The following is a 14,659-nucleotide window of genomic DNA, read 5'->3' on the forward strand; positions in this document are numbered from 1 at the left end:
CCGAATTTGAAGAGCGAGCCCAAGTTTATGAGTTTTCATTTTCTGATTCTTTGAACACCCTTTAAGGACTCTCTCTGTATCTTGTCATCATTTCTAACCGCCACAAAACCCTGTCGAGACGAGAAAACAGATATGTAATATCAAAGAGAAGTTTTGCATATCTGTGTTAAAAAACTAGGATGCAGACAGAAGTAACCTAGTTATAATTTATTCCACTGCAAAGTGAGCCCCAAACTCTTATTTCAAGGATAAGAGACCAGGGGAGACCAATGCAAACTGAAATGCAAGCATCTGGGGGTTGTTTGCTAGTTAGTTTTGAAAGGAACTGAAAGGAGGGATAAGCTCATGCATTCCTGCAATTGCACGGAAATAGAGCATCCAAGCAAGCGGAAATTGGCAGCTTATTCCAATAGTACGTGGCATCTCTGAGCTCAGGAATACCTCCCAGGCCCAAGAGTCCAGTGATTGGGCATTTCCTGTGGCAGAGTGGTTCTGAGTCTACTGATTTGGAAAGCATCACTGCTTCAGTAGGGAGGTTGGCTTGTTATGACAAAAACTACATTCTTTGAGAGGCCAATGTGTAGAATTGCGGGGGACAGTATTACTTGGAAATCACTTATTCTTTTCTTAGGGTTCACGAAATTTGGTGTGATTGCTCAAACCAGGGGGGCTGGTGGGGTTGCCCAAACTAGGAACTATGGGGTGAAATAGTCCCCCTTCAGCCAATCAAGACCTTTCTACAGCAGAGAACTACATTTTCATAGTGCTTATTATGAGCCACTGCGCTAAGTTCTTCACATGCCTAGCTCATTACATTTATTCCTCCCCTCTCCTCTTTGCAGTATACTTCCTCTATGGCTTTCATATCTTTAAAAAGTAGGAAACTGAGACTCAGAGAGGTTAAGTGACTTGCTCAAGGTCACACAGGAAGTGAGTGGTGGAGCTGAGTTGCGAAGTCCAGGTTCATATGATGCCAAAGCTCTTTCCCCTCTACTCTTTGGCCTCCCTAACCATTGGTGGAAGTTGTCAGAATCGATATGAAGAATATTTGCTTTAGGTTGGCACCTGTGAGCTTGCTGCAATGTGGTCTGTGACCCCACTATGGTTTAAAACACAGGGTTGAGAGAGGACAGTGCTTCAGACTGAGAACAAGGAGAACAGGATCTGGACCAAACCTCTGAGGTTAGAGGAGAGTGGATCCAACCAGCAGGTGTGAAAGGATAGATGGATATGAGAAACCTTAAGCTATTATAGTCTAATGATATCTCCTAAGCAGTCTTGGTGTCAGCTAACCATGGTTTTCAGAATAATTTACCTGGAAAGAGGTAACACATATGGCACCAAGGTTTATTTTCACTTAAAATGCTAACTTTCCCCGTGCATAGGATTTTGATTTATTGTCATTTTTAATCAATCATGAAGAGGGCTTTATAAAAGTCCCGGTGACGAGCCATCATTCCCTACTCGACAGAAGAAGCAGTTGGAGTCTGTGGACAAGTAATTAGACCAGAGTCACAAGTTACCATGGAAACTGGTAGCAGGGGCTGGGTAAGAACTTACAGTCCCTGGTTGGAATCCAGATTTCATTTTCTTAAGTTAGTAAACCAAGACTGAGATCAAGACATCGTTCTTTTGTTTCAAGCCCACTCTCAGGAACATCTTGTGTATGTCAAGTGCTTTTGTTTTCCAAAGTACTTTCCCATATATGGTCTCATCCTACACTCACAACCCCCGGTGGGGTTAGACATTCTTATTTCAACGTACACATCAGAAAACTGAGGCATACACTGGGCCAGAGACTTGCTAAGGACCCAGAGCTGGTTCCTGGCAGAGCCACAAGTCTGGCCTTCTTTCCTGTGGGTCACATTGCCCTCCACCTGATCCTGTCTGAAATTGAGCACGGTAGCTAGGGTTCACACAGAGGTTATGACTCTGAGCCACAGCTGCAGAAGTGAAGAAGCAGATGTGAAGAAAGAGACAAAAGTGACTGTATTTTTTCAAAGACCTAGACTTTCACACGGGGATCAAGGGGTCCATGCACGTCTTGGCCTAGGGGTTCCCTCAGTCACCGCCCAGGCAAAGGAAACCCCTTGGTCTTTTCCTTCCTTCTTCCTTCCCTCTCCCCCACCTTCCCTCCATACGCCACCCTCCACCCCACACCGGTCAAAGCAGAGCTCATGAATATAACAAAGAACTCCGTGGTTGGGCTCATATTCTCCTTTGCTGGAGAACATATCAAATCAAAGCTCTGTGGTGTCAGGTTCTTCGTATCCCATTTGGGCAGATGCTCTGCGCAGTGAGCGGAGTGCAGGGGCCCTCAGCACCCCCTCCCCGTGGCATTCTGGGAGAAGGACACAGCCATGTCCCATGTGGAGCATTATGTGATTGCCAGAAGTGGTACACTGTGCCCCGGATCAACAAAAACAATCACAGCATCTGGAAAACTGGAGAATCCACATCTCAGAGGGCTCCGGAAACACAACGTCCCCGTTTGACGCATTTGTTAGGGCGGCCATGGAAAGAGCTTGCCTGGGCCTTGGAGACAGAGAATTATCTAGTTGACAATTCAGTCTCTGCTACTCAAGCCTCGTGAACCTGTGCAAGGAAGGTATTTCTCTTTTCCAAGCCTCAGGTGCCTCATCCGTAAAGCGGCAAATGTAACACTCATCCCCACAGATTGTTGTAAGAATAAAGTGCCAAGTTCAGTGTCTGGCAAATAGCAGGCACTCAATACATGTTAGTTCTCTTCCCGCCAGCCCTTTCCTTTGCCCCATCAAAAGCTGCATTCCCGGGCTTCCCTGGCGGTGTAGTGGTTGGGAGTCCCCCTGCCGATGCAGGGGACACGGGTTCGTGCTCCGGTCTGGGAAGATCCCACATGCCGCGGAGCGGCTGGGCCCGTGAGCCATGGCCGCTGAGCCTGCGCGTCCGGAGCCTGCGCTCCGCAACGGGAGAGGCCACAACAGCGAGAGGCCCGCGTACCGCAAAAAAAAAAAAAAAGCTGCATTTCCAATTGAGTGATACTATCTGAAAAGTTAATTCTTACCTTAAGAAATAAAAATCTCTATACTCTAACCCTTATGCCTGAAAGGCCAACGATTAGCTTGTGTAAAGGGCAAATACCGCCAGACGGCACCAGCTTTGAGAAAGGAGAGCCTGGTATTAGGTGTGCATTTCAAAGGTTTTAGGAAGTCATAAAATCTAATCCTTACACTGATGATGTCTTCCCTCAAAGCCCCAGGACAGAGTGCGCCCCTTCTGGTTATACATCAACCTTCCATCAAGCTTATAACAATCATAATTACATGGTTATTTATGAGATTATTTGTTTTATGTTTACACACTCTCCAAGAGCAAGCACTATGCCTAGCACAGTTCCTAGGACACAGAGGGTGAATGAATGAATGAAAAGTTTCCACCCACCTTATCTCGTTCCAGCCATATATCAATTCTCTCAATGCCCCAGCGGCCGGGATGACAATCTACATTTTAGAGACGATGAGGATACCGAAGTTCAGAGAGGTTGCATCACTGTCAAGGCCATCCAGTAAGTGGTGGGGCAGGCACTTCAGTCTAGACCTCCTGACACCAAATCCGGTGTTCCTTTCCTCTGCCCTTTGACTCATCAGCCTCACCCCGCAGTTGATCCAGATGGCAACATTTTAGAGAAGCTCTCCTCCCTGGGGCCTTCCATCTGGGCGTGTCATTTGTTGGCCTGGTGCCATCTTTTGAGTGCTGAAGGTCCACTTTCTACCTTAATCCATTGAGTAATGAGCTATTTATTAGCTGACAACAGCCCCATCTGCTGATGGCAAGGCAAATCCAAACATGTTCAGTTACACAGGCCTCAGGAAGCCTCTGGCAGGGAGGGTTCTCAGAGTTGGGGTCTTAAGCTGGTGAGGTCTGTGCTGCTTGCTGGGGAGTGGGACGGGGAGGCTTGATATTCAGCTTCAATGTTTTAGAAGTTTGGTCATTCCATTCATTTCTGTGGGATTTTTTTCCCCCCTCTGACACCCTAGGATTAAAAAAAAAAATCACTCTTGTAGGTCAATTATACTTCAAACAGACAAACTCACAGAAAAAGAGATCAGATTTCTGCTTATCAGAGGTGGGGGCAGTGGGGGAATTGGATGCAGGCAGTCAAAAGGTACAAACTTCCAGTTATAAGACAAATAAATACTAGGGATGTAACGTACAACGTGATAAATACGATTAACACCGCTGGAAGTTATACAGGAAAGTTGCTGTAGCAAATCTTAAGAGTTCTCATCACAAGGGAAAACCAATTTCTTCTTTTTCTTTTATTTTGTATGTATACCAGATAATGGGTGTTCACTGAACTTACTGTGGAAATCATTTCATGAGGTGTGTAAGTCAAATCATTATGCTGTACACCTTAAACTTATACAGTGCTATGTTATCAATCATATCTCAATAAAACTAGAAGAAAACAACTTAAAGCACTTAGGACAATTGGGTCTCCATTTACATTCTCAATTCTCTTTTAATTGCTATCCATTCTTTACTAATTAACCGGGTCTTTGATCTAGTTATGCAGTAAAAACCCCAACCCTCTCCTTTCTCTCCATCAAACCCAGTTCACAAAATTCTATTAAATCCATCCCCTTTTTAGACTTCTCTGTCTCTGGGGAGTCGTTGGGGAACGCTTAGAGGTTCATGCTCGAGGAGAAATTGGACTTACTGTTTAGCCAGACAGAGTGGGAGTAACAAAATGTGTGCCCAGCCCGGTTTCCCTTGAACCGGTGGTGAAATGTGGGGTGAGTGATTTCACCTCCATGGTGTGCATTTCTGAACCTGCAGTGGCTCCTCCCCAACCTCTGTGTTCCTCTAGCGCATGTCATCTTCTAAAGACCTTGATGACCAATCAGAGACGTGGATGTTTCAAGAGCCACAGTGAAATGCTCACTCACCACCCCGAGGTGTGGCTCTTGATCAAGAGTTACAGGCAGAAAAGGTCATCCTTAAGTCTACCATCCTCTGAAAGCGCTTGTAACAAGATTGTCTTTGTAACTACCTCCTTAAAAAGCCTTCAAAGCCCTTTATTAACCCAAACAATAGCTGAGAGGATAGGGACAGCACAGTAGCACCCCTTGGAATGTGGGTGGCATGTGCTTCCTGGAGGCTTTCAGCAGACAAGCTGCTCTATCCCTCCAAAACTACCACGGACAAGCAGCTTCTCTGGTCACTGAGGCCAGCCTGAGAGTCCACTTAGGCTGAGGGTCAGCAGAGACCAGAGAGGTGTGGGCTGGTCAGGCTGCTGTGGTCAAGAGAAGAAGGCAGGCTGGTCCAGGTAACAAAACCAAAGGTCATATACCAGGGCTGGGGGTGGGCACCCTTCAGCAGACCATGTGATCTGAGCCATATCTGTAGGCAGCAGGGAGCCAGGAGAATAGGCAGGGTCACAGAGCAGGAAGGAGACAGAGCCCAGCATGGGGAGCAGGGCAGACACGTTCAGAGGACCCAGGGAAGCCAGAAGCACAAATGACAAGGGTAGTGGTGGGGACAGTGTGCGGCAGTAACAGCAGCAGGAGGACGTCGTGAGCATTGGGGGCAGCAAGTTAGTAAGACCCTTGACCTAACAACTGAACATGGACTAAATACGAAGAGGGTCAGAACCGCAAGTATATGACTAGATGTATGCATATATTTAAAAGAATATGGACACGTGAGGAAAGCGGGCAGAAACGAGCAACAGGTGATGACAATCTGCACTGAAAACAGAACTCAGACACCGATCCAAGCCAAGATGCAAAACACCTGGTACAGAGCCTTACACTGAGTAGGTCCTCAGTAAATAACGTTAAGTCCCTTTCTTTCACCGCTACCCCAGAGAAGGGACGCCCCCCCTCCCAGCTTCCTAAAGAACTACTGATATTATGAACTAGTATGAGCCTTGCCTACTTACCTGTTATGAGAGCAAAGTCTAATTGCTTAGTAAAGCTGTTTAGTCTATTTATCTGTATATCTGCTTCTATTTCACATTGTATCCCCACTGTGCTATTTACCTGTTAATTTCTTGGCGTCTAAATTTCAAAGGTAAGACCTTACCAGGACCCACTGTACCGTCCACAGAAATTCGTAATTTGAATGCAGCCCTCGCCAAACCCCACCTGTGTCGTCCAGTCCCTAAAGTGTGCCCAGTCCAGGCAGGCACACGATTGGGGCCCAGAGGAGGCTCCTGCCCAAATGGCATTGTACTACGGGGGCTTCTCAGTAAGGGCAATGACAGACCAAGGGCGTGGCCACTGAAGCGAGTCCCTAGACGCACCCCCTCCCGACCGGGCCAAGGCAGGCGGATCTCCCCCACGCCTGCCCGCGGCTCCCACGGAGAAGTGGGTTCCCAGGTCAGCCCCGGCTCCGGGGAGCGCCCGAGCCGCTGTCCCGCGGAGAGCTGCTGAAGTCAGGGTTACAACTCACCTTGGAACTGGGGCGCCAGACCTCCCGTAGGCAGGGCGTTCTCCCGCCACCCTCCACCCGGTGACATCACGTGTTTAGGACTAAGTCTCTCCATAAAAGCAGCCCGCGGGGAGCCAGGAGCCCAAAGAACTGACGTGCTCGCCCTTGGCGCCCCGGCTGCACGCACGAGCTCCCGGTGCGCGCCCCCCCGGCCCCAGCGCCGGAGGCAGAAAGACAGAAGCCCAGCTGCCGGCAGCCCGCGCCCTCCTCCTGTCCGCAGAAGCCGCCAGAAGATGCCCCTCCGCAGCCTGCACGCGGCTGCCGTCCTCCTACTCGTGGTCTTAAAGGAACAGCCTTCTAACCCAACCCCACACAACGGTAAAGTTTCTTCTTTCCTAACAATCCCGAGCGATCAGCCACACCTGGGCAGGATTTCCACGGGGCTCGTTAATGATAAAAATCATTTGCGGGGAGCGGGGAAGGACCTGCATGGTCTCAAAATAGCACATTTTTACAAAGGATGCTTCGTCTTCCTGTGGAATGCAGGATCGGCTCTGGTTGCCAGGGCGCACGTCGTCTTCGCATTAAAATATGTTTGTGTGTTCTCGGAGCACTCCCGCTCTGGAGAGGTGGTTTGGTAATTTGCTAACCGGGGAGGAGAAACAGAACCGGGATTTCAAATATTGTGCCTCGATCCACGTGCACATGGTGGAGTGACCGGGGTGTTCTGGGCAGCCTCTTTACCAGGGAGGGTTTGCTCAGTGGTGGGTACTTTTCTTTGGAGGAGAGGCTCTTTACCACTGTTTCACCTCCAAGTCAAAGGAATGATGCATCCCATCCTTAATCATTATTTTTCTCCAGAAGGGCTCTACTTCTGGTACGCGTGTGTGTGTACGTGCCCTCAGACGAGCATACACAGCTTATTTCTGAGTGTAATTAGGGCTTTGAACCCTGAAGGGCTGGAGGCTGGTGGTGCCCAGCCAGTAGCAGAAGGAGATGGAGGGGCCTCATCTGTAGGCTCAGGTCTGGGCAGTGAGTTGCAGAGAGCAGCCAAGGTCAGGGCTTTTGCCTGCCTCTCCACAGCTGGGTGAGCACTTTTCTGGGGGAGTAGATGGTGACTTATGGAAACTTCCCGAGTAACGGATGGTGGCTCCTGCCCTTGACAAGTTGTACGGACATTTGTAGCTATGACCATTCCTGGACCCAGGCTTGGCTGAAACACTTATAGAAGGGCCCAAAGTGACTAGAATGGCTGACAATCCATCCTCCCTGGCTGGGTGGTGGCAGTGGGAAATTGGTCCTGCTCAGCGGCATGAAAGCTGGAGCCCCCTCCCCTCAGAGGTCACGGTGCACATGGGGCAGGGCAAGGGGAGGCAGGGGGAGCCTGGCTGTCAGCAGCTTTGCCATTCTTCTTAATTCAGTTCGAGTCCACTAGCTGGCATGAAATGCTGGGTAGTATCTTCCTCATCTGGTGGGGCAGAAGGTGGGTGGAAGAAAGTAGTTACAAGAAAGTGGAAATTAATTTATAAAACTGCGAACTTTGACACAGATTCCCCTCTGAAGAAAGCTGCCCTGAGACCCAAAGTTTGATTGACTTGAAAGAGCTCCAAGCTGCTCCAGGACGAGAGAGAAGCCCTTTACTGGCCCTCTTTCCTGAAAGCCTGTTACTCCCCTCACTCTGGGGGCAGCTCATCCTCCCCCCTCTGCTTCTCTGACCTCCCATACCCTCCTCTCCCCCTCACTCTTCTCCCTTCCCCCTTCTCCCAGTTGGGCTGGGGAAAGTTTTCAGTAAAAAATTTACTTTCACCCCACACTGAGGAGGCAGCCTGCTTACCCCTTGATTCTAAGAACACAGCTTTTAAAATTCTGTTATGCCTCAGGCAGGTTTCTTGGCTTTTTAATTGCCTCCAGGGACAAGGTCAAAGCAAAACTCACTGAGGTGTAAAGTGTCAGTATTAAACCCAAGGTTTCAGGGTGGAGCGGGGTTAAGCTGGGCAACAGGGTGAGAGTGTGGTCCGCCCTCCGCCTGGGGCACTTAAACTCCCAGCTGTTGGCACTGGGGAACATCAGGGTTAGGGAGGGAAGGGGCATAATAAGGTGAAGCCTTGCATCTACCTTCCAGACATAACCTAGGAATTCTCCGCTGCTGTAGGGGAACATTTCAATGAACTCTGCAGAGCCTGCTTTGCCTGAGCCTGGTGTGGAGAGCTGCGCAGCCTTGGGCTGCGTGGACGTGGGTTCTAGCACCCAGGACAGGAAGCAGGCAGGGCCCTGAACCCCTGACCCGAATCTCTGTAAACATCATTTTCTCCGAAGGCACCCAGGACATTCTCCTTGCCCAGTATAAGCTGGGTCTGCAGGTTCTAACAGGCATCCAGCTGGGCCTCCCAAGGCTCCGGATAGAACAGATAACCTTCTTGGAAAGGGAACAGTGCTCTCAGGAAGCTACTGAGGTGTAACCGCAGGGGCCTTTGCCTGGCCTGCCTGTGGGGTCAGTTTAATTCTGTGAAGACCCTTGCCCCTAAAGCTAAAGGTGGGAAACCAGGAGGGGACATTTCCAAAAAGCAAAGGGGCACACTTCCTTTATAAACTCTTCCTGCCTTCAGTTCTGGCTCAACTGAATGAACCAGGCTGGGCCCTGACCTTCATCCAATGAGAACCCCTGACTCAGCCCACCCTCCCCTTCATTTTACCGTGCTTCTCCTCCCCAGACTACAGCTTCTGAGCCCCTCCAGGCACAGCCCTTTATACCCAAAGCACCAAGTCCTGAGGGCCAAGCAGGTCTGTTCAGAGAAAGGAGGGCAGGAAAGATTGCTCTGATGCTGCTGCTTTTTAAGAACAACTCCCCAGTCCTGTGTCACCACCTGAGCCCTTACACTCCCTGATGCACTCGATCACACTGGGCCCTGAGCCTACCAGAGTATTATGCCGATACCTCATCTGAGGATGAGAGCTGCAACAACATGGAAACCGCAGCTTAGCAAGCTTTGGGGAAAGTAGCAGAAGATGTAGGTTATTACGGCCATGATTTGATTTTGGTGCAGGTGCAATTAAAATTTCTGGCCAAGGCAGGACTGCTCAGAGGTAGCAGATGTTTTTCCTGGTGGCCTCCAGGATCACCGAGTGGCCTATGTCTCTCAGGGAGGCAGTGAGGACAAACTTCCCCGTTCTTTGTGAGGTTCTACAACCTGGGCCTCCAAGTGCTCTGCCTGGCTAAGTGGCAACCACCTGGCTTCCTTTGCCTCTGAAATCCATGATTCTATTTTAACAGAAGCCCTCAAACAGAACACTGAGGGGAAATGTTCAGAAAAGAGGTTTGAAGTCTTCTGTAGCTTGGTTCCAAAGCCAGGCTGTTTTGTTCCTTTTCACTACTGTTTCAGTAAAAGGCTAGCAGTAAACTTGGGGGTCACATACAAGTTTGGGTTTCCCACAGTTCTGGATGTCTTCATCCAATTGCTAATTCAGAGGAGGTTAATTTGGGGACTATTAACTCCCATCCGGTCCATAGCAAGTTTCAGGGGGTCTGTGGGGCCCTGTGTACTTTCGCCTGTAAGCACCTTTGCCGCAAGCACTTTCGCTGCGTAACTAATTGACCCATAAGGCAATTTTGCTGTAGAAAATAAAATAAAAGTAAAAGAGGGATATCAAGAGGGACATAATGAACAGAAACAGAGTCACAGATGTAGAAAACAAACTTATGGTTACTGGGGGTAAAGGAGAGGGGAGGGATAAATTGGGAGATTGTGATTAACATAATACACACTACTATATATAAAATAGATAACTAATAAGGACCTGCTGTATAACACAGGGAACTCTACTCAATACTCTGTAATGACCTATATGGGAAAAGAATCTAAAAAAGAGTGGATATATTTATAACTGATTCACTTTGCTGTACACCTGAAACTAACACATTGTAAATCAACTAAACTCCAATAAAAATTTTTTTAAAAAAGGACACAGTGAAACATAAGAAATAACAATTTAAGAGACTTTATTGCAAAATACAAAATATTTGAATACATTTAAAACGTGTGTAGATTCATGGCACTACTGTGCAAATAACTGATTTTATTTTGTGGGTTGTACCTAAGTATTTGTCTTCCAAGTCTTTCATTCATAGTATTTTATACCTTTTTCTTTCTTTCTTTCTTTCTTTTTTGGTTTGTTGATTCATCTCCTCATTCGGCAGTGCACTTTTTCGTTCTCGCTAACATTTCTTCCTTCATTAAGAGAGGTATCAGTTTCCAAATACAGGGATGCATGTTTGTACCTGAGCTTTGTGTTGCACTGTGAAAGCCTCTACCCTGTGGTGTATTCTTGGCATCTTGTCACATCTCTAGTGACAGATGTTTCAAAGTTCTGTGGGAAATGTTGGCTCAACTCTGCACCTTCGAGGCCTTCTGCCTCTTTCTCCTCCAATGTAGTGTGTTTCAAAATAAGAAACCAACTCTTGGGGCAAATGATCGTCATCGGTCAGCTGGATAAAGACATCAGTAACATCACTGACTGGAAGAAATGCTAATGCATTTCAACCAGTGGAAACCAAACTGTCAAACCAAAACTTTCAACTAGTTATTTGATCTTTCACAGAAAAATTGTCTTAATGCCAATTAATTATGCAGCAGGGAAGATGTTTATGGCAAAGAAGCTTACAGTAAACAAAACAAACAAAAAAACACCTAACATGGTTCTATAGACCTCCTTAACTGTACATGAAATTTTGTGTCCAAGCTTATGGGCATTTTAAAAATTAATTTTTATTGGCGTATGGTTGCTTTACAATGTTGTGTTAGTGGGCATTTTTAGTGAGGAAAGGTCCATAGTGCTGATCGAATACTCTAAGGGGTCTGGACTCCCCCCTCTACCCCAAAGATTGGGAAGGAGACTCAAAGATTCTCTAAGTTCGTGGGAAGTGATGGGAAATGTGGAGATATGCTTCTTAGCAGGCACTGATCTTCCACTTCTCCTTGTGGACTTTCATTTTCTCATCTATAAAACGAGGTGTCCGGTTGCAGGTATGTGAAAGAGCCCTCAATCCATCTCTTCCAAAGTGGGATGTCAACAAATAATGCCTAAGCCAAAGCAAATCATGAAGGCACAACATGGGCATGTTTTATAGAGATGAGATAATGCCAAGAGAATCATTTTAAAAGAATTCACAGTGGTTGCCATAGGGAGCAGGAAAGTGACTAGGGAATGTCGGGGGACCAATATTTTTATTAAAAGCCTTATAGAACCATCTGACTCTTTAAACCATGTACAAGTGTAATTTGAAAAATTGCCAATTGAATTTGAAAATTAAAAAGACCGAGGCAAAGAAATGAAACAGAACAACAAAAAAAATAGGACATTAAACCAGCTTACAAAGAAAAAACAAACAAAATCCCCTTTTCGCTTTTCAAAACCACCATTGGCTTGAGTAGGAAATGCCCAGTTGTGATAAGTGACTACCAGATGGTTGGTCAGGTAAGTTTTACTGCAAATCATTCCCAAGAGAGAAAGGAGATGTGAGTCTTCCTCTTGCATCAGTACCCTGGTGGGCCGAGAATCTCAGAGGCACTGGGAGAAGCTGGGAGAGAGGGACATAGGAGTTGAACAGTCCCCTCGTTGTGATGTGTCCCGAGACACCCTCTCAGTTTGGGGTCTCAGGCTCCTCCTGGAGATGAAGAGGGAGGTGTGCCAGCAGGGTAATGAGAGAGCACAGCTCTGCAACGACGTTTTAAAAACTGAAGTATAGTTAATGTACAATATTGTCAGTTTCAGGTATACAGCAAAGTGATTCAGTTATACATATACCTATATATTCTTTTTCAGATTCTTTTCCCTTATAGGTTATTACAAGATAGTTCCCTGCATATAGTTCCCTGTGCTATACAGTAGGTCCTTGTTGGTTATTTATGCAACGACTTTTAAAAAAATTTTATTTTATATTGGAGCATAGTTGATTAAACAATGTTGTGTTAGTTTCGGGTGCACTATGCAATGACTTTTTAAAACTATGTTTTGCTGTCAGCACAAAGGACTTTTATGAGTGAAGGGTGTGGAGTGGGAAGTGATAGGTGACTTTCATTATATTCCTGGCAGGACCTCTCCTCCACATTGCCACTGCCCCTGGAATTCTAATTCAGATGAGGGTGGCAGCTTCCTCAAAGAAAAACTTGCCTTTGCGGATTAGTTTTCTCCTCTTTATGTACTGAGGTGAAACCTTCTCCAGGCTGTGTTGTTAAGTGGGAAAAAGCAAGATGCAAAACAGGGTTTCCCGTATGTCAACATTCGTGTGCAAAAAGGCAGGGGGGGCAGAATACAGAGACCTGTGTGTGCAGCCACACTGTGCAAGTGTTCCCATCAGCTGGTGGAACTAAGTCTAATGAAGCAGGGAGTTCGGGTGGCAGGAATCACTTTCACTGTGTACCTCTTGGTGGCTTTTGAGTTTTCAGCCTTGTGACTTTATTACCCATTCAGGTGATGAAATTTGGCTTCTCTAAGATATATGGGAGGCTTCTGATCAAGAAGCACCCTCCCTAACCCCTGGGCCCCTGCACAAAATCACTGCCTTGTGCTTTGTCTCCCCTGGGAGCACAGTTGCTCTGAGAAGCAGTTGTTCTGACACAGACTCTGAAAAAGGTTTTTTTTTTTTCTAATTAAAAAAATTTTTTTCTTACAGTTTCATTGAGATATACTTGACACACAGCACTGTATAAATTTAATATGTACGGTATGATGATGTGACTTACATATATCATGAAATGATTATCACAATAAGTTTAGTGAACACCCATCATCTCATATAGGTACAAAATTAAATAGAAAAGAAATTTTTCCTTCTGATGAGAACTCTTAGGACTCTCTCTTTTTTTTTTTTTTTGTGGTACGCGGGCCTCTCACCGTTGTGGCCTCTCCCGTTGCGGAGCACAGGCTCCGGATGCGCAGGCTCAACGGCCATGGCTCTCGCGCCCAGCCGCTCCGCGTCATGTGGGATCTTCCCGGACCGGGGCACGAACCCGCGTCCCCTGCATCGGCAGGCGGACTCTCAACCACTGCGCCACGAGGGAAGCCCCTCTTAGGACTCTCTTAACAATTTTCATATGTAACGTCCAGCCGTGTTAATTATATTTAGCATGTTGTACATCACATCCCTAGTACTTATTTATGACTGGAAGTTAGTACCTTTTGGTCATCTTCATCCAACTCCCCCTGCCCTCACCCACTGCCTCTGGTAGCCACAAATAAGATCTCTTTTTCTATGAGTAAGTTTGTTTGTTTTTGAAGTATATTGACCTACAACACTATGTTAGCTCCTATTATACAACATAGTGATTTTTTTCTATACAATTAAAATGTCCATCCAAGGATATTAGTTATTGACTATATTCCCCACACTGTACATTTCATATCAGTGACTCATTTATTTTGCAACTGGAAGCTTGTACCTCTTAATCTCCATCACCTATTTCTATCCTCCCTCCATGCACCTCTCCTCTGGAAACCACCTATTCTCTGTATCTCTGTTTCTTTTGTTAGGTTTGCTCATTTGGTTGGACTTTTAGATTCCACATATACGTGAAATCATACAGTATTTGTCTTTCTCTACTTATTTCACTTAGCATAATACTCTCTAGGTCCAGCCAGGTAATCACAAATGGCAAGATTTAATTCTTTTTTATGGCGGGGTAATATTGCATATATATATCTATGGAATATATATATATATCTCAGTTCTTTATCCATTCACCTATTAATGGTCACTTGGGTTGCTTCCATATCTTGACTATTGTAAATAATGCTGCAATGAACATAGGGGTGCATATATCTTTCCTAATTAGTGTTTTTGTTTTCTTTGGATAAATATCCAGAAGTGGAATTGCTGGATCATATGGCAGTTCTGTTCTTAATTTTTTTGAGCAACCTATAGATCAATACTGTTTTCCATAGTGGCTGCACCAATTTACATTCCCACCAGCAGTGCATAAGGATTCCCTTTTCTCCATATTGAAAAAGTCTGAAGTTCTGGGCATCCACCTCCTTTTAATTTCACCCATTTAAAAATAAAATCTGCCATGTTTTCTCTAACTTGTTCAAGCTCAGTTGTACTTACTTGCTTTTTTTCTTTTTCTTCTTTGCAGGATCCAAGTGGACCTATATAGGTAAGTAGAGATCTTAAATACTTTTTTGAGGAGATGACTATTTAATGAGAAAGTCAGAAACTTCTTGATCTGTAGAGGTTATTTTGGGGGGTTGG

The 14,659-nt window shown here is 46.1% G+C and overlaps 2 protein-coding genes across 8 annotated transcripts in view; one reads left to right on the forward strand and one right to left on the reverse strand.

Moving 5' to 3' along the window:
- USP3 (ubiquitin specific peptidase 3) overlaps window positions 1–4,012 on the reverse strand; it is a 213,334-nt gene extending 209,322 nt beyond the window's left edge. For 2 of the 4 annotated variants that reach the window (XM_089904432.1, XM_089904416.1), the window contains exon 1: window positions 3,421–4,012. The gene's annotated coding sequence lies outside the window, so the exon portion shown is untranslated. The remainder of the gene's footprint in view (window positions 1–3,420) is intronic. The other 2 variants (XM_089904424.1, XM_089904403.1) reach the window with 1 other exon arrangement.
- Window positions 4,013–6,467: 2,455 nt separating this feature from the next.
- The window catches only part of CA12 (carbonic anhydrase 12), a 70,685-nt gene continuing 62,493 nt past the window's right edge, over window positions 6,468–14,659 (forward strand). For 3 of the 4 annotated variants that reach the window (XM_089904445.1, XM_030761691.2, XM_089904450.1), the window contains exons 1-2: window positions 6,613–6,792; window positions 14,544–14,564. In XM_089904445.1, coding sequence (XP_089760571.1) covers window positions 6,708–6,792; window positions 14,544–14,564 — 106 coding nt within the window. In that variant the 5' untranslated portion in view covers window positions 6,613–6,707. Of the gene's footprint in view, window positions 6,793–14,543; window positions 14,565–14,659 lie in introns of all 4 variants that reach the window. The other variant, XM_030761692.2, reaches the window with a different exon arrangement.

Source organism: Delphinapterus leucas, chromosome 2, assembly GCF_059928025.1.
Source record: "Delphinapterus leucas isolate spDelLeu-1000000601 "Yukka" chromosome 2, BTC_Dleu_Yukka2, whole genome shotgun sequence".
Lineage (NCBI taxonomy): Eukaryota > Metazoa > Chordata > Mammalia > Artiodactyla > Monodontidae > Delphinapterus > Delphinapterus leucas.